The following is a 20,000-nucleotide window of genomic DNA, read 5'->3' as shown; positions in this document are numbered from 1 at the left end:
CAAACAAAGGGAAGAGGAGGAACGCAGGGGAGTTAGGTGGACTGTTGGAGGGGTACTGGAAGCAAGAGCATTGGATAAAGGCTTTAGTAGGTTACCATCATCTGGACACGAGGAAATACGAAGTCAGGCTGATACAATGTAGTGACCGCGAAAGGGGGAAGACCCGATATAAATCGGGCCGCGAACGGAAGTGAGCCTCTTTTTCGTACTCTCTTCAGTGTTACGAGAGCTTACAAATTCACTTGCAGTGATGCGTGCTCTTGCGGATGGTAAAGTGAAGTGGGGCTTTTACCCGCCTGGAATGACTGGAAAAACAGACATGGGAATATGGCTGGGAGACGATGACCCTGAAGGAGTAGAAGAGGGAGATACGGCAGGGGCAAGCTGGGATGAAAGGAACGACGATGATGAGGGGTTTATCAGTGAGGAGTCAGAATTTGCTGACCAGAGGGCAAATGAAGAGGTAGAGGCGGAAGAGGTCGAGAGCCAGCAAAGTGGAGAGGAGGCTACAAGCTCCAATGTCAAGCAGATTGGAGGGTTTTTCGCGGCTCTGGAAGTGAGTGATAATGAGGAAGAAGGATCTGAGGATGAAGATATCGGCGACGCAAACGAGTAGAAGGCTGTTGATGCCCTATAACCACGTAGCCTGCTGTGTATAACAGCTAAGATGGCATCACTGATGAGATGAAAACTTTGCTCTTAAGATCGCCCTCATGGCTGTGGGATGAATTAGGGATTTAGACCTCCTCGCTCTGCTTTTCCCATATGACTCATTAGTGGAGATTGGCTTCGCTTTATTGGACTTCGTGACAAGGCATTTAAGAAAAAAAAACACTCAGAAGAGATCGATATCATTTTAAGCGCAAAATTAACCTGGTGCTGAACAACGATGACGCGGATATTCACAATCCCATCAACCAGCCATTGCCAACGAACAACTAAGGTGTAATGGTTTGAGGAAACTTTGTTGTGCTGATGAAGATGCCGCTGTCAAACAATTCATGGAGAAGCAGTAGTGACAATGATGGTCGCAGTAGCGAATGAGGATGAGGGCAGTTGGGCTTGGGCATGACATAATAACACAGGAGCGTTCATTCTCTCTCTCCCCAATGAAGGCGGACCTCGCCTGTCTGGCATACACGCAGTGAGCGTCTTGTAAGTAACATGCAGCGAATAATATCTCTGCAATCATAGATCGTTGTTTTCGGAGGGAAATGCATATGGATGCCACATCATGGAGTCATGAGAGGAGATAATAAGAAAATGGTGAAAGACAGTAAATGAACACTACAAAGTACTGATAAAATAATCGATATAGCAACAGAATATACATCAAAATTGAAACGAAATGGAAGATACCCTCGCATGAATAAATGCTCTAAAAGTTCAATGTTTGTTGACGTTATTGGTTGCTCTTCCTCCATGAACATCTCCCAGATCCCTTCCAATCACATCTTTAATCTTCGCGCGCAACTCTTGGCCTTCTCGGGCATTATTCTCTGTCAAAAACCATGGCTTGCTCATATAGTTCCTCACGCCATCAGGGAAAAGAATGACAACATTCGCCTCGGGGTCTTCAGCAATATGACGGCCTGCAGGTGATTGAAGGTAATACAGAGCTCCAGCAAAGGCCGAGCCCGAAGAGCCTCCGACGAAGAGCCCTTCTCTTTTTCTGTAGATCGGTGAGCAACAGTGTTAACATGGGATGGACAAGAGTCTCACATTAAGCGTTTTGTAGCTTCGAAGGACTCATCGTCCGTGGTTTTTAACCATTCGTCGATGAGCTGAGGTTCACGATCAAGAACATCTGGAAAGAAATCCTTCTCCAAGTCAGTTTATGGAAGATTATCTGCTATGGTGTATATCTACGTAGCCAATTCCTTCAACTTCGTAGTTGCCTGGCTCGCCGCCGCCAAGGATAGAACCGACTGGGTCAACAGCCAAAATCAGGGTCCTTGATGCCTTGAATCCATTGGATTTGCCATTTATAGGATTGCTGCAGTCGCTGCCAGAAGGGTAAACATGAGCTTCCGAGTCTCGTATAGCGCGTGCTAAGCCGGTAATAGTTCCACCCGTGCCTGCCCCAGCAACGAGAAGAGTCATATCTTTCCTAGGCAAGTTCGAAGTTTCTAAGGCATACTGCAGACCGTTAGGGCAAAAAATACACTATACTGCGATATAATGACATCATGGGCTTACCATGATTTCCTCATAGGTTCCAAAGTAATGAGAAAGAGGGTTGTTTGGGTTGGAATACTGATCAAGGATGACTGAGTCAGGGATAGCTTGTTGAAGGGTCCGAGCCACTCCTATATGGCTCTCTGGACTGTCAAACCTAAAAATGTAATCAGTACATGAACTTTAGGTATTGAGTGCTGCCTTACGCCGCCTCAGTGCTGAATGTTGTGTCAGTGTCGTGCATGATGAGAGACAAAAGCAAATAGGGGCTTACGGTGTGCGAACTATTTCTGCGCCCAGCGCTTTCAACATTACTTCCTTCTCCAAGCTCATCTTTGCTGGGAGCGTGATGATACACCTGGGTGATAATGTTTAGTCATTATTACCGTTCATACTCGAAGAAAGCCTGGATAGACTCACTTATATCCTTTTAGTGCGCATGCCAAGGCCAAGCCGATACCTGTGTTTCCACCTGCCAGAAAGCAACGATGAGTAACAATGAGCAATCAAGAAGGGAGCAGGAGCAGCTTACTAGTCGGCTCAATTACGATACTCTTTCCTGGAATAAGTTGTCCCGATTTCTCTGCGTGCTCTATCATCCGTTTTGCTATACGGTCCTTGACGGATCCACCAGCCGAGAAAAATTCACATTTTCCCACTGACATGAACATCAGATAACATATCTATAGAGCTAGAGAGATCACTTACAGAGATTACACTTGAATCCTTCTTCAGCCGCAATACGATCCAAACGGATCAGCGGAGTGTGGCCTACGGCGTCTAGGGCCGAGGAGAGGACTCCGTGCCAGTGATGTTGAGGTTGAGTGGCGCTGTTGCTCATTATGGAGAAGAACAAAGATAGCAATAGTGCCAAACTCTGCAAAGAGGAGCGGACTGTTATATGGACAAAGGAGGAGGGTGTGAGCGGTGCACTCATAACCGCGATCCGCCGTGAACGAAGCTCGTGATCGCTGTTGTCGTTCCTCGTGCGTCACCTGGTGGTCAACCTCCACCTGAGATCCGCCCGAGTGGCAAAACAGCGCAGTTACGTAACTGTAGGAAGTACTGCACAGACGCGTGCCTGCTTTCCTCTGCGACACAACGGAAGAAGTTGTGCAACCAACTGTTTTCTTCGGGACTCACGCAGAAATACTCGTTCAAAAACGCCTCATCCCTCATCTACTCGCCCCCACCTCCTTTCCCTTCTACACAATGGCAGAGGAGCCCATTCTCGACCCTTTTACTTCGCAACCGCCTTTGACTCGTGCAGCGGCCAAGCGTCTCGCGACCGCTTCTCCCAGCAAACCTTCCTCCGCGCGTTCAGCCAAACGCGTCAGAGAAGGTACTCCAATTATTGCTGGTGACGGGTATTCCACTCCTCGAGCAACCACTGTGACTCCTATGAAGGGCATGGAAGAGCTGGGAGAGCCAGCAGATGAACAGGGCGAGGCATGTCCTAACGCGCATCTTACTATAGGGTCCATTGACGTTAACACGAGTGAAGCAGAAAGCGTGCTTTTTTCGGAAAAGACAACAGTTCTACAAAATGAGGAAATGGAAGGAACGGTGGAGACAGACGGACCTACAAGTCAAAATCTGTCTGGCGACGTCAGACTACATGCGCATAGGGATGACTCCACCCGAGCAGAACAGGACCTATTCATGCCGGAAGCGACGAGTACATCAACCCAACGATACACGACCAAGGATCATGTCATTATGCCCCCTCCTACCGATGTTCCATCCCATAAACGCCGCTCATCATCTCTATACGACCCTTTCACCGCTTCAGCTGCTGAGGGTAGTAAACTCGATCGCATGACCGAGGTCCTTGAAAAGCAGAAAAAGCGTTCTTTCACAGAAATGGATGTCTCTGAATTTCCTCTGGAAGCTGAGTGGGATGAAGAGGATGAAGCGGAAGATCCGTATTCAGACGAAAGCTACCATTCCGGGGACACGGAGGACTTTGAGATGGACCACAGGCCTGTATTGCAGAGAACAGCTGTCAAAAAGGATATCAGGGATTTTACCAACAGTCTGAGTCTGTTAAGAGATGGAAGCATCCATGGGATTCCTTATAAAGTGGTTGACCGATTAGGGGAAGGTGGGTCTGCAGAGTTTTCCTATAAATCACGCTGACATTTGCATAAGGGACGTTTTCTTCGGTATACCTCGCCTATGACTCCTTGCACCACCTTCATTCAAACGAGTATTGGCTCGGCCACAAAGATGGGACCAACCAAACGTCCGATAAGCGCGCAGTCCGAGTTGCATTGAAGAAGATCTTGGTCACAAGTAGCGCAATCAGAATAGAAAATGAGCTGGCTATCTTAGAAGAGTTGAGGTAAGCTATACTTAAATAGGTCATGCTGATAGCGAATAGGGGCTGTCGCAATGTCTCGCAACTAATCACTGCGTTCCGTGAGGAAGATCAGGTTATTATTGTCCTTCCATATCATCAGTGCGACGATTTTAGGGTGCGCCTGCTTGTTAAGAAACGTATGGGCAACGCTGAACTCTAATTGAAGCATTTCTTCAAACACATGGACCCGCGTCACATGAGGTCATATATGCGTGATCTCTTCCAGTCCCTTAAAGACATACACCAGAGAGGTGTTATTCATCGTGATGTGAAACCTGCAAACTTCTTGTATGATTATGAGAACGAAACTGGCGTCCTTGTAGATTTTGGTCTTGCCGAAGTGAGTCTCATTCCGTGTAGTGGATACCTGAAGGCTGGCTGACCCTATGTAGCGCTATTGCCCACCACAGGAAGCCACATGCCAACACGCACCCGCCACATCCACTTCTCTGCAGGGCTTCAAGATCAAAACACCCGATACTTCTGTTGTCGAACAAGCTGTGTATGATGCGCGCAAACGCTCCAAATTAGGTGAAGGAAGAGTGGGGTTTCCCCATGAAGACAAAAGACCCGCGATTAGGACAAATAGGGCCGGAACAAGAGGTTTTAGAGCACCTGAAGTGTTGCTAAAGTGTCCGGATCAGACTGTCGGTAAGTGTCAAAACATCTTTTTACGAACAGCAAAGCTGATGAAAGTCAGCGGTCGATGTATGGTCGGCTGGTATCATACTTTTCTCTATACTGACGCAAAAATTCCCGGCGTTTAATTCAAGCGACGATATTGAAGCTTTGATGGAGATCGCTGCAATATTCGGAAAAACAGCCATGGAGCGGTGTGCCTTATTGCATAGTAAGGTAACTTATTGATACAGTGGTGCCTCCTCTGACAAGGCATAGACCGTACTATAATATCAAATGTGCCGACACTCGACGACCCCCCTTCTTCTTTGACCGAATTAATCCTTACGCTCAATCCACATCTTTACACTCCTCACAGCTCTAGTCCTACGCCAGAAGAAGCGAAGAAACACATCGAAGCCATTGATGATGCTCTTGATTTGGTCACAAAGCTTCTTCGTTTGGACTGTACCAAGCGGCTTACTGCAGCACAAGCTCTGAGACACCCATTTGTGGCTGGGAGGGATGGTGAATGGGATGAATCTGACAACGAGGAAGTTTTGTCGAGCACGCGTGAAATGGAATGTTGGTGACCCCGTGGAGATTCCTTGTAAGGTTTGAAACGGGAGATAATATTTCTCCATGATGTCAGTTCTGAGGGAGTGATCGGAGAGAGATTAGTCTGAGAAAGGTTTGGGGTTTGAGAATACTGAAAGAACCCTCCAGCCCACCCAGGTATAACTAGGTAAAAGAGCCATTATTTATTAGTATCGGTTTTGTATTCATGGCGGAGATCAACAGCATTTCGAAGATAAACCTTTTGGGGATGCCTGGGCGATCTATCAGTTTGTTTCCCTACTCCATGTTCTATGATTCACGATCATTATTACTGTTGATGTTCCATTACAATAATTAGCATGTACGTACTCTGTAGTCATTCACGTTATCAGCATGCATTGTCTTCAACTCTATATGACGCGGCGCGCTTAATTGAACGCGTCCTGTGCTTACCTAATCAATCCCTAATTGTCTTAGGCTCGCGTTCCAATTCCCGCTCTGCACCCAGTAGTGGAGAAGCGAAATCCAGCTCCCAGAGATGATATGCAGGCTGTTCAATTTATCTCCTTACACATTCTCTATACTTCCTGTAACAACTCTAGCACACTCATCTTGTTGACGATACCAATACCCCATTCTCAGCCGAGACCACTTTGCAGGTAGAGACTCGAAGAGGTCCTTGCTGGATATACCTTGGTAAGTCCCTATGCCATCTTCCAATACTGGATTCAATATTCTCGTGTCTGGCCTGCCAAAGCAACCAATTCTGTGAAATAAAGAATCAAGAGAGTTGTCGTTTTACGCTGTAGCGGAAGCGTACTATAATTTGATCATCGCCGGAAAGTCTTTCTGAGCCTCGACAGGGTCTTTCTTTCCACCCTTGGCTTAATTAATGACGGAGCAGAAGGCTTCTCAGTTCCCTAGCAGGTCGTCTCCGCGGGAAGAGACAAAGGAAAAAGCGTCGAAAAGCATTTCGTGCCATACCGCTTGTTTCCTTTTGCGTTAAAGAGAGGTTGTGCGACAACATAGCCTGTGAAATTGGGTTCCGCTGTGCTCCCGGATATAATGTCGTCTCTCCCGCACGAGGATATAATGCCCCAAAGATAATCGCTCATCACATCCGTCTGATTGAATCTGAAAGAAACTGGCTGATACCATTGATCTTCATTATAGGACTTGATAACCACATAATCGACACTCGTCACATATACCTTCATCCCACCTGTCATTTGTATTACGAACTCAATTTCATATAACCAAGAAACTAACTCGACTATGGACCTTTATACGACATCATTCACTTATCCTAACCCCCGATCAAAATCCCACCAATCTAATGGGTCGCCCAAAATCCCCCTGTCCACTCCAGTATTAACAACTGGTCCGGGACCTGGACCAGGCATCGCCAGTATTACAACAAACAACGTCTTTAATAATGGCGCTGATCCGTCATCGGAAACTGTTCCCAAATTGTCCCTGACCTCTGCCATCTCGACTTCTTCGACCACTGCTAAATCTTCTTCCGCGGTCGTTGCGACCCCTCCACAGATAGAGAAAGACTGGGAGACTGTGCAGAAGCTTGCCCTTGATATTACCACTCGCGAAGGATGTTTGGTGACCGTGACTCGAGAAAGTATTGATGGGGAATCAAGGTCTGGTTCATCTGAACCGTCGATGACGAGTGGAGGTACCCCTGTTCCTGCAACCAAGGTTTGGAACTTCCATCTTTCGGGAGGCTACCAGCCCGTTATGGCTGCTCGTGGTGCTATCCTTCGTGAAACACCGCAAGGTAATCGAATAACATTGAAAGTTCCTTGTTCAGAAATCCTAGACTCACCAGCCGCAAGCGTCAGTGCGCTCAAAGCGGATGTGGCCGGAAGGCTGGAGAAAATTGCTTCGGAATGCAAGGCACAGGTATCTGTCATTGGTATCGAAGTTTCCGCTGGCGGCGGGCCTACTGTACTAGCGACTGCGAATGGTGAAGGAGTCAGAAGTACTGAGGTGAAAGGCGAGGCTGAATCCAAGTCGACAGACATTGCAACGGACGTGCCTGACGCAAAACCCAATGGCGAAGAGGAAACCTGCGCATCATCTGTAACCCCTCCATATGTTACTAGATCGCTAGGACTGGAGACCGAACGCATGTGCGAGCTTGTAATCACAGGTTCAATGGAGAGCGTTGAAATTGCGAAAATCTGCTTGCTGGTGATGTTGGATGAGATGGTACGCATCTTTTGTGGCCCTTTTGCGATATTGCTGACCTATCTTTAGAGTGGTCTTCATGCTGAATCATGTGACATCGATTACAAACTTCATAACATCATCGCCGGTCGCAAGCGTAACGCAATTCAACAAATCCAAGAAGAAACAGCTACCAATATCTATTTTCCTACGCCTCTTGTTGGAGTCCTTAACTCTCCCCAACCTGGTTCTCAGCAAGGTGTAGGATATCGACATGTTCAAATGAATATGACAGGTGTTGGGGTGCAGCCGACTGGACCTATGGCAATGCCAATGACAGGTACTATGTCCCATAGCCATGGTGTGCCTTGTCCCAGTATGGATATGAATGGGGCCGGTGGTGGGCCCCTGGGCCTGCCCAGAATGAACGGCAACTATCATCACCAACATAATGCACATGGTCGCCACGCGCCTCCCGTCTATAATCCCCATCAACATGTTCAGTACCCGTATCAACCACAACCCCTCAATATCGACCCCTCAACCACCCGTGGAATGCCGTATAATGGCCCGCGGATGCACTACCCGATGCATCAAGGTCATATCCCGATGTCTGTCAATCATACAGGGTTCCAGAGTATTCCTGGGAGTAGAATCGGATCCCCCATGCCCCCTCATGTCCCTTCTCCTCATCCAGGAATGAACCAAATGGGTATTCACCCGCATCATTCCCAGCCTTCTTTTCCCCATCCCCAGAACCTTCATCCGATGCAGAATCCTCTCGTCTCTAATGTTCAAATGGGGACGTTCGATATGCCAAATAACATCAATATGGGAATGGGCATCGATCCTGCGATGGGCCAGATTACCGTGCCTCACCCTGGATTGAGTGTCCATGGCGGAGAGCAAGGTGTGCTGGGCAAATCGAATCAGATCTGGATCACGGGAGAATTTTTCGGGGTGCAAAGAGCGCGCGATATGTTGTTGAACATTGCGATGCAGAAGGTAAAGAAAATCATTGTAATGCGAACTTCCTTCACTGATGGGTTGAATAGTGCAAACTGGTGATATCGAGGGATACGGCTATTTTACCGAGAAAACTTGATTGGCTTCTCACTGAGAAGATTGAAGATGTAAAGACCATCATGAACGATAATGGAACTTACATCCAAGTCCCCTCTGTAGGCAGTCAGGCCAGCCTTATAACCGTCTTTGGTGATCATCGAGTCAACATCGAAAGGACAATTAGAGGCGTCATGGCTTTGGTAAGCTCTTTCTCTGACTCTAGGTAGATCATCAGGCCAATATATTGCGTAGGCCTGCCAGTTCTATGTTGCCTCCTTCTGGCTGTTGCCCATCGCCTTTGATGTCTTCATGCCCCAACCAACTCTCAACCCGGCGCAGATGCAGCCAATTCTCAAACGCATAGCTCACTCTTCAGGCGCGGAAGTGGTGTTCAAATCAAACTGTTTTGAGATGCATGGCTTGGAGCAGCAAGTCAAAACAGCGGTCATGATGGTACTGGAACAGGACATTGTTCATGTGAGTGAAATAACTTATACGAAATCATACGGCATGTTGACCTATTTAGAATTTCCATCGGGAGATTCGGTTCCAGATTGAGCTTGCTAACGAACACCGCGACTTTATCAGTGGCAAGAAGAATGGCAAAATCAACAAGATCATGAAGACTACAAACGTCAAAATAAAATTTGAGACGTTCAATGATTACAACTTCCTGATAGATATCTCTGGTACGGATGGCGACGCTCTGAAGGGGCTATCTATGTTACAGGAAGAACTTCCCGCGGAAGTTTCTTTCCATGTGCCAGAAAGCTATCATAAGCGCATCATTGGCGTTAGTGGAAAGAATATCCAAAAGATCATGAAGCTGCATGGGGTGTATGTCAAGTTTTCAAATGCGGAAGAGTTCGCGGCACTTGGCGGCTACACAGATAACGAGGATAACGTTGTTGCGAGAACGCCGGCAAAGAATGCGGTTAATTTGGAAAGTTTGAAACAAGCGGTCATGGAGTTGGTCAGCCAGAAGGTTGGTTCAGTTCGAGTTTGCAGGGGTTGGTGCTAACAACGTGCCAGGATAAGGATTACACAGTAGAGAGTGTGACGATCCCTCGTAGATACCACAGGACTCTTCTAGGGGAAAAGGGCATATTTATCCACGACATCGAGACTAAAACAAACTCTGTATTTAGATTCCCTTACAAAGAGACTGCAAGTGACGTCGTCACCATCTTCGGACCTGAATCGCAAGTGCATATTGCTGCAGCAATGCTCTTGGTAAGCATTACACCCCAAAACCCACGTTTCGAGCCGTCTGGACTTATGTACTCGCCAGGATCATGTACCTTTCGAAGCTGACCTTCCGGTGCCACCCAATCCCGAACTCTCGCGCCTTGTGGCATCTGCGGACTTTATCCTCTTCACAGAGCGTATCAAGAGAGACCACCAAATTGCCATTGTTCCATCGTCTAAATTGGGCCTGGGGAATGAAGCAATTTTCAAGTTCAGGTGTCAGAGAAGCAATGTGGACTTCTTGGGAACAGCGATAGATGCGTTGGAGGATTGGTTGAGTCAGAATAATGTAAGTCATGTCCTCAGGCCTGCCTCGTGTACGCTGATGTCTTGTGATCCATAGATTCAAGTATACCCTAAAAACGTCAATAAACGCCCAGAATCCTTCACTGATGCCTTCTCCCACTTCAACAGCAAGCTCCTCTCGACGACAAATAGTACTGAATTTGACGGAGACCTCGATCGACGGGTCAAACAGACAGCCGCATCAGTTGTGGCTACGGAGGACGTTAGGGCATTGTTCAATGCTCCGGGGAACGGGTTTCGATTGGGCGACGAATCCAATTTGGGACTTGTGAGCTCGTTGAACTATCAGGATCCAAGGAAAAGCACAGACCGCTGGCCTGGATCGATAGTGAGTGGTAATATCTGGCATTTGCGAGATCAATCTATTAATCCTTTACAGTCTCAACAGCCACCAGTCGCTAGCCGCACTGAAAGCGATCATCAGAAACGCGACTCTGATCCAATCATCAACCACCGCATCCGGCAAGCGTCAACCGGGCATACTTCATCTCTATCAACTCATTTACACCCCCATAGCCGGCCACGTATATCATCAAACAGGCATCAATCACTCGATATCTCACAGCTGAATTTCTCTCGAGCTCTGACAGGCGGGCCTCCTGCCTTCGGATCTGTCCCACTTTCTCCCACAGCTGCAAATTCCAGTCCCAACACTGCAACGGCGCCGTATTTCCCTCATGTAGGACCTCATCCTATCAGGGCTAACGTGACGGGCAGAGGAGGGTATGGTAGTGCTGCAAGCGTGGACGTTGAGGGTGTGGCTCAAAGTAAGTGGTTGGTTGGGCGCTGAGCAACTAAAGTACTGTAAGGCTGACAGATTGGCCGTAGCAATGGGCAACATGCAATTATCTCATCAATAGCCACCAAGCTACCATCTTTTGACATCTTTTCAAATTATTTCAGACTCCGCAATTTTTTTTTTGGACACTTGAATGACATTTGTTTCATTCCCAGAGATTTTCGACTACGACTCTTCTGCCAGCAGTTCTACCAATTGTAATTAGGCTTTTGTGCAACCCAAGACAAGAGGGCAAATTTAGCAGTGTCACTTATTCACATAGTACTTATATGTCTCATTATCTCATCTACCCTTCTTCTCAATATCATTTGTCATGTCAATCATGAAAAAGCGCAGATGCAACCAGTCTGATGAAGTGACTTAGACTTGATCTGTTCCTTACGTCTAGTTAACCTGCGGCAATGTCAATCTATACAAGCAATATACTTGCGTGGACAAGGCCTACCGGTACTTCATTTACATACATACGTAGCACAAGTACGAGTACAGTACAAATTGCATGGTCTTCGTACGATGCTGTCCTCCTCATGGTTGACAAACGGGGATGTTCAAATCAACTGTACAGGAAATAAATTTGAAAGGTGGCATTGTCGGTTCGTCAACGAACGACCAGACTCTGTCGTACATGTTCTGCCCTCCCAGATTGCCCTCCACGTCTGGCCGCCGCGAAACCACGACCAACAACAACAACAAGTTGTTAGAACAACAACAACAAGTTGTTAGAACAACAACAACAAGTTAGAACAACAACAACAAGTTAGAACAACAACAACAAGCTAATAAGGAGATGGGAAGCAAATCTACTTCCTACGTAAGAAAAGAGACGGAAGAAGAAGCCAAGAAGAAGAAGAGGACGGCGGAGGAGGAGGAGGAGAAGAAGAAAAAGCTGATAAAGACTCAAGAAGAAGAAGGAAGAAGAAGAAGAAGAAGACCAAGCAAGCAACAATTTGCAACTACTTAATAATAAGACTAATAAGTCGTGGCAATTGTTTTCACCCCGGAATCTTCTCTGTCAGCAGTCCCCAATAACATCTGTTAATTAAGTATGCACTTGTAATATTAAGTCGTGAATTGTTATGGGCTGGATTAGGACGATTAGATTCCGCGATGCTGTTCATGCCCGCTGCTGCTCTTCTTCCTTCCTTCGCAACGTTCAACATCCACTATTTCCAACCATGACCCCTCGTGAGCTTGCTCTGCACTCTTTCCCTACTAACCACCTCCCAGTATCACCACCGACACGCCCATTATCCCATTCCCCTAAGGCACACGCTTCAGATCCCAACCTCAATCCGTTCTCACCTCTTTCACCCGATCTCGCTCCAAATCAGCTGACCTCTGCTCAAAAGCCAATCATGGATTCAGCCAATGATGGTACTTCATCTGAAAAACCGCTTATCACGTACACTAGAAAAGAACTGCTCCTTATAGGAAGAGACTGTCGTGGCCGAGGTCCTCCAGAGACCATGGGCGCTCTCGAATCTTGGTTTGGGTAAGTTGTAATGATGGCGCATTCCGCTGACGTTGCAGTACAATTGCACGTCCCAACCAAAGCGATTCCAACTTTGAGGACCCCGCCATAGCTTCCATTAGCCATTCAACGGGGCGACGTAATAACAACAATGTTGGAAATGGGTTTGGGGAAGGCTTTGGGTACGGCGGTGGAATTGGTGGTGGCAGCCGGCTGCACAACAATGCACGTGGGACGCGAAACATCGGGTAAGTTGATTATTCAGATAATTAAGCTGACCATTGAGTTTGCGACGATTACCGGACGGACTTGATCTGCCACCACATCTCGCACCACCCAATGTTGGTGAAAAGGGGTTTAGCGGACAGATGGGGAAATTCAACGTGAAAAGCAATAGTAACTTGCGTTTGGGCGGTGACGAGGTCGGTTAATTGTTTGTAATGTACGGACGGCTGCTGACGGTACCGCAGCAGAAAAGAGAAAGGCGCAACAATAATAACCACGGCAATAACAGTAATAACAACGTTGAAGATTGGAGAAAGGAAAAGCAACCTAGAGAAAACGGCTATCAGCAACGGGATCGTGATAATCGTGACCATGATCGTCCATATCAACAGCGTGACCGAGACAGTCACCAACGTGATCGCCGACACAACTGGCACCAAGCATCTCAGCATAATGAGGATGAGCAGCCCGAGTGGATGAACGATACGATGGCGCCCGCAGATCCTGCTATTGCCAATGACAATGATCCTCTCGTCAAATTTACCCCTGGTGAAGATATGATTGCCGCTCACAAGCGTGCAATGAAGGCCAAGCATGCGAATGACTGGAGGGGCAACATGCCGCCTCTGCCTGCTTTCTTTGCTTCTGACCCTGCGATCGTGTCCTCTGCTCCGGCGGCTACCTCGCTAGAGCACAAGATTAAGGAAATCAATGCCAACAATTATTTGGTTGAGACGAGGGAGCCTCAAGAGGAACCTGAGCCGTCGCAGTCAGCACCCCAATCAGCCTTTTCTAGTCGATTTCACAAGTTTTTCGGGAATGGTGCAGATCAAGATTCAAATCTTACAGGTGCCAGCCAAAGTGCTCCCGTTCCAGCTCAGCAACCATTGCCTCCTATTCAGAATCAGGCTGTGCCAGAAAACCCCCTTGAACAACGGAAAGCGGCGTTGATGGGACTGTTATCAACCAAGGTAAGTGGTTTACATTTATGATAGTCATATAAGCACCCTTCTGACACGAACAAAGTCACCGACACCAAAGCTCGAACATAGTTCTCCTTCTCAACACTTCCATCAACCTAATTCACCTCACGTTGAGATCCCTTCTTCCATGTCAACTAACAACATGTATACGTCGAATACTGGCTTCCGCCCTCCTCATCCCAACGTTCTTCTTCAACAGCTTTACGCTGTAGGCCCATCTTCAAACACCAATCCATCTCCTGTCAACCATCCGCACCAAGAGCATGCACCAACTGACCCTTTGCAACTCTTGGCTCAGGCTCAAGCTCAGCGTGGGCAATATGCTTCTCAATCACAGATGCCTCCACAAAACATGTCTCTTCCCCCACACTTTTCTCGCCCTCCGCCAGGCATGTATGATTCTCTACCCCCCGATGTACCTGCAGGTTTCCCACCGTTCATGCGACCTCCTCCCGGGCCAGGGTATGGTCCCCTACCTGGGACAGGGCCAGGCTATATGCCCATGCCCAACTACTACCAAGGGCCGCCTAGGCCTTCGGGAATGGGTGTGCATGGGTATCCTGGCCCTCAGCCTCAACAGCAAATGGCGCCGCCGCCTGCTCAGAGGTATCCGCCTGGGCAACTCAACACTTCTCAACAGGATATGCTCTCTACGCTATTCGCTGGTTTGGGGCCGAGAAGTAGTTGACACGCTGTGATACAAAAAATGAGCGAGACAGTGACAATCGAGTAATCCGTATTTCAAATGTTCATAATATCCCTCACTCCAATCAGTTTCGTGCCCCGGTTTTTCGAATTAAGACGCTCTTTCTGTTTTTCTACACTATTATCTGTATGATTTATGATGACAAACATCACGCATGCATTTTACCCTTGACCCATGTACCTTCCTTTGCTCCATCCGAGCCATAATTCGGCCCAAAGTTCCTTCTCTCCATCGCCGCCAGGGCCTTCTCCTAGACCAAAGGGTGTCCCAAGACCTTCACCTTCTCTTCCTCGAGCATTGGCTCGCCCACCGGCAGTAGTCAAGTTACAAAGAGCATGCAGTCCTGGTTCGAGATCTTTCCTCACTGCCGTTGTGAATCCAAGAGAAGGATCGGCACATGCACGGATGTAAGCGACGAGAATGGCTGGAACATGCTTTGCCAAGGGACTCGGTTCGTGAATCTTCGATTTCGCAGGCTTACTTTGAGCAAGTGATACGAGCAATCTAGAAAACGACTTGGCATCCTCCTCGGCAAGGCTGGTAGTTGATGAAGGTTGACCAAAAAGCATGGTCGTACGAGGGACTTGAAATCTGGGGAAAACGTAACAGATGAGCTGCACAAGTTGAGGAAGAGTAGCAAAGATGAGTTCGGGTCGACGGCGGTTAATGATGGTAATGCTTTCAAGTATGCAATTAAAGGTTGATGAAGAGAGAGACAGGAAAAGGGCGTGATAGAGAGTTGACAGTATGAGAAGAACGTCGTCTGTTTGAAGCATAGTGACCTAATGTCGAGCGTCAATACTAATCAAACAAGGATACCGCAACGATAAGCTGACCTTGTCTTCAACGATGGCTCTTACAAAACGAACGGAGTCATCATCTCCAGAGCCGGCAAGGAGACCTTCATGCAAGGCCTGCCTCACAAGTTCGGGTTCTGAAACAATTAAGTACAAAACGGAACAAGTTTGATGAAGTGAACTCACTAGTGCAAGACGTCGCCACAACTTTCAGGACAGACATTACAGCATTCTGCCTCGATGACTTGGCTGAAACTAACTTTATACATGTTTTAGTAGCATCCTCGATTTTGCCGCGGAAGACCCTTTGGACCGTCTCATCAAGCCCAGCTGATGCGAATTAGTTTTTACTTTTCTTTTTGAGGAAGTAGAGCATGAGGTGACATACCTTTAGGGAATGTCAAGTAGAACATGATGACCACTGCTAGCTTTTCCTCGATACTGTTCGGCTCCTCGCCCACTACCTCCAAAATTGCCTTTGATGCCCTTTCGGCATCCAGTTCATTTTTGCATCTTTGACCCTCCATCAATACTGTGGCGGCAAGCTTCATGCCAAGACCGGAGCGCTTTGCTGGCGCCCCAACCCAGTTGCTGAAGCCCATAACAGTATTATACACCTCGACAATGGCACCAAGGCGGGCGAGATCTCTGCCATGCCCATTTAGCAAAGGTTGCACACAGGAAGCAACTTTGTCTGAGAGATCAGTCAACTCTTTTCCTACGGTGTCTGGGAAGCTGAAGATACTGTCAGTATATATCCCTTGCTTTTTTTCTGACGCTAGGCCCCACCTTTCAAACTTATGAACCATAGCTTCTCGACAAAAAACGGCAATGGCCTGGATATCGGTCTCTGAATTTTCAGACTTTCCTTTCTTCACCTTCCTGATAAGTTTGAGGTAATGCTCTAGGACTTTTATCAAAAGATCTTCGTACTGTGACGGCGAGCTACACAGGTGGCTATCCATCTGTTAGATAAATATAAGATAAAGCGAATTAACGGGAAACGCTTACCTGATAGCCTTCTTCCAAAGGACTAAAGCAGGCGAACGCCCTTCAATCTGCTTCCCTGCGATTTTTGCAAGTTTCACAAGCACATCTGCATTCTGTGTCTTTTTTGATTTAAGCGCCCATTATCTTTTTGAGTGACAGATATACACACCAAGGGTCCAAAACTCTCGCTTTCCACAGCCATTCGACTCAACCACTCAAGAGATTGCTCTAAGTTCTTCTGAGCGTAGAGTGCTTCAATTGCCGAGTTACGAGCTTTCCGACCCAAATGACCTGGAGGGCAAGCCGAGAGGAATGGGATCAGAGACGCCGGATCGGAGGAAACTACCTGGAGGATGATTTCTTGGAAAGCACCTATTAAGAAATTAGTCTTCTTCAATGAAAATGTCCGAAGTCACCTACCACGAAGTCGACGAAGCTCCCAGAGTTCTGCGGAAGCAAACAGATTGCGAATAAAGGGGTATGAAGCCAAGGCCTTGACACATATACTTGCCAAACGTGACATTTGAGAGGCTGAACCGCCCAAGCTTGTTCAGTAATGATCAGTCTCTCGCTTCGTCTTTGTGTTCATTACAAAGTGTTACCCACTCAGTTATCACTAGACCCTGTTCTATGACGACTTGCCAGAGTGCATTAGAAGTAACATCTTGACCTTTCAAATCAGACTCCAAAAGTGAGAGCACTGCATCAAACTCAGATGAGAAGGAGTCGGGCAGTGCCTTGTGAGTTTGGAGACGCAAGGCCCCGCGGTGGTACATGAATCGTACCTACAATGATTATTATGAACCCATCAAAAGTGGCGTGAGTATATTGGACTCACCAACTCCAACTTTAACTCATCAGGGCACGTACTCCGTCCCAAAACCTCAGAGAGATCTTCGTCTTTCCCCAGCTGTCTCCTCAACAACTTTTCCGCGCATCTAATTACCCGTAATCTACCTGCTGCCATTACTGCCACTTGCCAGACGACACCCACGTCACTGCCGCCCTTCTTATGAAGTTTTGACATTTCTAGGGGGGTGTTGGACCAGTCTTCCAGGAAAGGCAAAGAATTGCTCAAGGCGTCATTTGACGGCTCCCCATCGTAAGTAGTCTCAAGTGCAGCTTCTAGACAATTAGAAAGCAAACGACTATGTATTCCGACAAGGGCAGCGGAACTTGAGGACGGATCGTGCGGAGCCTTTCTCTTTTTTGACTTTGCCTCTGGCTCCGGCTCGGAGACCACATGTTCTTGAAGGACGCGAGCGAGCTCTCCAAATGCCAAATTCCAATGCGCACTGCGTCGCTTACCAGGATTAGCGGTGCGCAAGGCAGCCACTAGCTCTTCTCGAAACTGTTTAGTAACAAGGGGACCCTTGATAGTGAGTTGATAGAGGGGTTGGGTTATGTCTTTGGGGAGAGAGGAGTCGAAAAGACCTCGCAAAGATGTCAGCAGAAGAGTGAAAAAGGCTGATATCGTGTGAGTTAATTGATGGAAACGAAGTAGAGAAGACAGGATTCTTGTTGCAACGGTATGCTGATCGGAGGGTGCCTGTGAAGAGTCAATAATGGGGGACTCTTAATACTGATCGCCAAAACGACTTACAGCAAGGCACCATCTCACAACATCTGGACCAATGTTAGCCTGGTCATGGTCAAGTTTTTCAAGTGTCGCCAATGTTTCGAGGATTGTACCCAAAAAGACGTTTGCCTCCAGAGACCCATCGGTAGCGTAAGTTGACAGAACGGCTTCGGCCCTCCTAGCAGTCGCGTCCACCATTCGTCCCCAAGGTTCTTCGCGCTCCATGTACCCTCCCCACTCAACCAACGCCTGCCAGACAGCTACCCGGCTTTGCCAAATCCAAGTTTTAACAACCCATGAGGATGACTCCTTGTTGACAATACGCGAATGCTTGGATTCAACGCTATCTAAAAACGACATTGTCTTTTCAAGAGTTCTTCGAACAGCATCACGCTCTTTCGAGGCCACGAAGACATCATGGGGGATCCTGCTGCTTGACGCTTGTGTGAATAACGCGAAGTTGTTTTGGTGGTAAACGGACACAAGGCTGTTGAAAAGTCTAGGGAGAGCCAAAAGACAGCCCTCGACTGTTGCGGTTTGGTCCAAGCTAGGTTCTATCGTTGCAAATAAGGAACCAAATGGTTCCGACGTCTGAAGCGTGGTAGGGTGAAAGAGCAGAGCAACGAGACCATCGTTAAGCCTCGAACGAAGGGATGGATGAACGAGATATGCCTGGCAGTAGTCCGCAAAGAAGCCTATCGCAGTTTGGGCATTCTGTATGTCAGCGATTGTGGCCATAGATCTTAGCTTACCTTTTTGGGATTCGTGCCCGATGCCTGGCTATGTTGAATACCAGCTGCCACCAGATCTACAAGATTAGATACTTGCACTTCATATTCTTGAAGAGAGTCTCCCGACAGCAACTTAAGCATATTAGTCCAGACATCTACCCAGTTCTCGGCCTTATAAGTCAAGTCCTGGGGATTGAAAAGGACACTAAAGGATGCCGGTGCAGTTGACAGGACCAGTTTCGATCTGGGATCATCCGATTTTGACAGCGTGGCGAAGAAAGAAGAGAGTATCTGAAGTGGTGGAGGCACTCCGAGTTTTTCAAAATGACCTAATTGAAGCAGTAAACTGTGATAGTCTAGCTGTACAAGAGCATTGTTTTTGTCGCTGCGTCCATAATAAGCCAATGGGAAAATAGCATAACGCAGAACTTACTCGGGCTTTGCCCTGGTCCACGCCTCAAGCACCCAGTCTCGTAATATCTCGGCCTTTCGAGGGATATTCAGGTCTGTAGCTGACCATGCCTTAAGGGCGACTTGGACCTTGGTGAGGCCAGCTTGTTCAGGGGTGTCTCCGGGGGTCCTGAGAGTTTTTATGAGAGCTGATGCGGAGTGGAGGTAGGGGGGCTTGCTTGTGGCGGTCATTGGGGAGGGAGGAGGAGAGGGAGTGGGAGTAGAAGGCGGAAGTAATGGTACACTTGACCGTGACTGGCAACAAAAGGGAGCCCGCCGGAAATCTTTGCTCGTCACCTCCACCGGTGTGGAGGCTTATATAGGGGAGCATTTAGAGTCGATAAGTGGTGGTGGCGTCACCATTTCCACAGTATGCCACGTCAGCAGGGTCGGGGGCGGCGGATATCGCCGTCGCTGCGGCCCCCACCCCCTTGAGGATGAAACCCCTATAAAGAGATAACCGTCAACAAGGTGCAAATCTAACATTTCCTTCCTTCTTCCGCCCATCATGGACCTCGTAAATCACCTGAACAACGTTCAGAACTACGCAAAGTCCTTCAAGGACACACAAATCAGACACCCGGGAGAGTTCTTCGACTACCAGAGGGTCTCAAGACCCCGGGACATGCAAGAGTACCTGAAGAGGGCCAGCTACAACGTGTGGGTCATACTATCTGAGAATCGTCTACAGGTGCTTGCAACCCAACAGCACCTGGGCGATGTAGCCCTGTCTCCTCTCACGAAGTATACTGG

At 47.8% G+C, this 20,000-nt stretch overlaps 7 protein-coding genes across 7 annotated transcripts in view; 5 read left to right on the top strand and 2 right to left on the bottom strand.

Annotated features, from left to right (window-relative positions):
• CNA06180 (GTPase, putative) overlaps positions 1-1,185 on the top strand; it is a 3,005-nt gene extending 1,820 nt beyond the window's left edge. Inside the window, exons 5-7 of the mRNA XM_024656332.1 lie at positions 1-86; positions 143-190; positions 249-1,185. The exon at positions 1-86 is cut by the window's left edge and continues 169 nt beyond it. Coding sequence (XP_024511972.1) covers positions 1-86; positions 143-190; positions 249-616 — 502 coding nt within the window. The 3' untranslated portion in view covers positions 617-1,185. The remainder of the gene's footprint in view (positions 87-142; positions 191-248) is intronic.
• A 21-nt stretch (positions 1,186-1,206) lies between these two features.
• Positions 1,207-3,098, bottom strand: CNA06170 (cystathionine beta-synthase, putative). The gene is made up of 9 exons (XM_566968.2): positions 2,887-3,098; positions 2,711-2,836; positions 2,599-2,650; positions 2,453-2,536; positions 2,385-2,396; positions 2,200-2,335; positions 1,870-2,139; positions 1,723-1,820; positions 1,207-1,672 (listed from the first exon to the last, which is right to left on the bottom strand). Exons 1-9 carry the CDS (start codon positions 3,017-3,019, stop codon positions 1,387-1,389), a joined length of 1,197 nt encoding a protein of 398 aa, XP_566968.1. The 5' UTR covers positions 3,020-3,098; the 3' UTR covers positions 1,207-1,386.
• A 219-nt stretch (positions 3,099-3,317) lies between these two features.
• On the top strand, positions 3,318-6,120 carry CNA06160 (conserved hypothetical protein). The gene is made up of 7 exons (XM_024656331.1): positions 3,318-4,282; positions 4,330-4,522; positions 4,562-4,655; positions 4,707-4,880; positions 4,933-5,191; positions 5,241-5,390; positions 5,438-6,120. Exons 1-7 carry the CDS (start codon positions 3,391-3,393, stop codon positions 5,749-5,751), a joined length of 2,076 nt encoding a protein of 691 aa, XP_024512078.1. The 5' UTR covers positions 3,318-3,390; the 3' UTR covers positions 5,752-6,120.
• A 161-nt stretch (positions 6,121-6,281) lies between these two features.
• CNA06150 (cytoplasm protein, putative) lies at positions 6,282-11,662 on the top strand. The gene is made up of 11 exons (XM_024656330.1): positions 6,282-6,412; positions 6,890-7,939; positions 7,988-8,902; positions 8,953-9,162; positions 9,215-9,439; positions 9,489-9,947; positions 9,995-10,195; positions 10,254-10,499; positions 10,554-10,844; positions 10,896-11,283; positions 11,345-11,662. The coding sequence occupies exons 2-11, from the start codon at positions 6,992-6,994 to the stop codon at positions 11,374-11,376; spliced, it is 3,915 nt and encodes a 1,304-aa protein (XP_024512077.1). The 5' UTR covers positions 6,282-6,412; positions 6,890-6,991; the 3' UTR covers positions 11,377-11,662.
• Positions 11,663-12,447: 785 nt separating this feature from the next.
• Positions 12,448-14,875, top strand: CNA06140 (hypothetical protein). The gene is made up of 6 exons (XM_567208.2): positions 12,448-12,500; positions 12,543-12,807; positions 12,846-13,034; positions 13,073-13,208; positions 13,257-13,982; positions 14,038-14,875. Exons 1-6 carry the CDS (start codon positions 12,491-12,493, stop codon positions 14,680-14,682), a joined length of 1,971 nt encoding a protein of 656 aa, XP_567208.1. The 5' UTR covers positions 12,448-12,490; the 3' UTR covers positions 14,683-14,875.
• CNA06130 (expressed protein) lies at positions 14,719-19,514 on the bottom strand. The gene is made up of 13 exons (XM_566967.2): positions 19,231-19,514; positions 18,819-19,182; positions 18,091-18,780; positions 17,326-18,036; positions 17,094-17,272; positions 16,908-17,032; positions 16,657-16,859; positions 16,509-16,606; positions 16,287-16,454; positions 15,886-16,232; positions 15,684-15,827; positions 15,537-15,634; positions 14,719-15,482 (listed from the first exon to the last, which is right to left on the bottom strand). Exons 1-13 carry the CDS (start codon positions 19,437-19,439, stop codon positions 14,862-14,864), a joined length of 3,957 nt encoding a protein of 1,318 aa, XP_566967.1. The 5' UTR covers positions 19,440-19,514; the 3' UTR covers positions 14,719-14,861.
• A 213-nt stretch (positions 19,515-19,727) lies between these two features.
• The window catches only part of CNA06120 (ER to Golgi transport-related protein, putative), a 1,015-nt gene continuing 742 nt past the window's right edge, over positions 19,728-20,000 (top strand). Inside the window, exon 1 of the mRNA XM_566966.2 lies at positions 19,728-19,907. Coding sequence (XP_566966.1) covers positions 19,756-19,907 — 152 coding nt within the window. The 5' untranslated portion in view covers positions 19,728-19,755. The remainder of the gene's footprint in view (positions 19,908-20,000) is intronic.

Source organism: Cryptococcus neoformans, chromosome 1, assembly GCF_000091045.1.
Source record: "Cryptococcus neoformans var. neoformans JEC21 chromosome 1, complete sequence".
Taxonomy (NCBI): Eukaryota; Fungi; Basidiomycota; class Tremellomycetes; order Tremellales; family Cryptococcaceae; genus Cryptococcus; species Cryptococcus deneoformans.
This window is presented reverse-complemented; position numbering and strand designations above follow the sequence as displayed.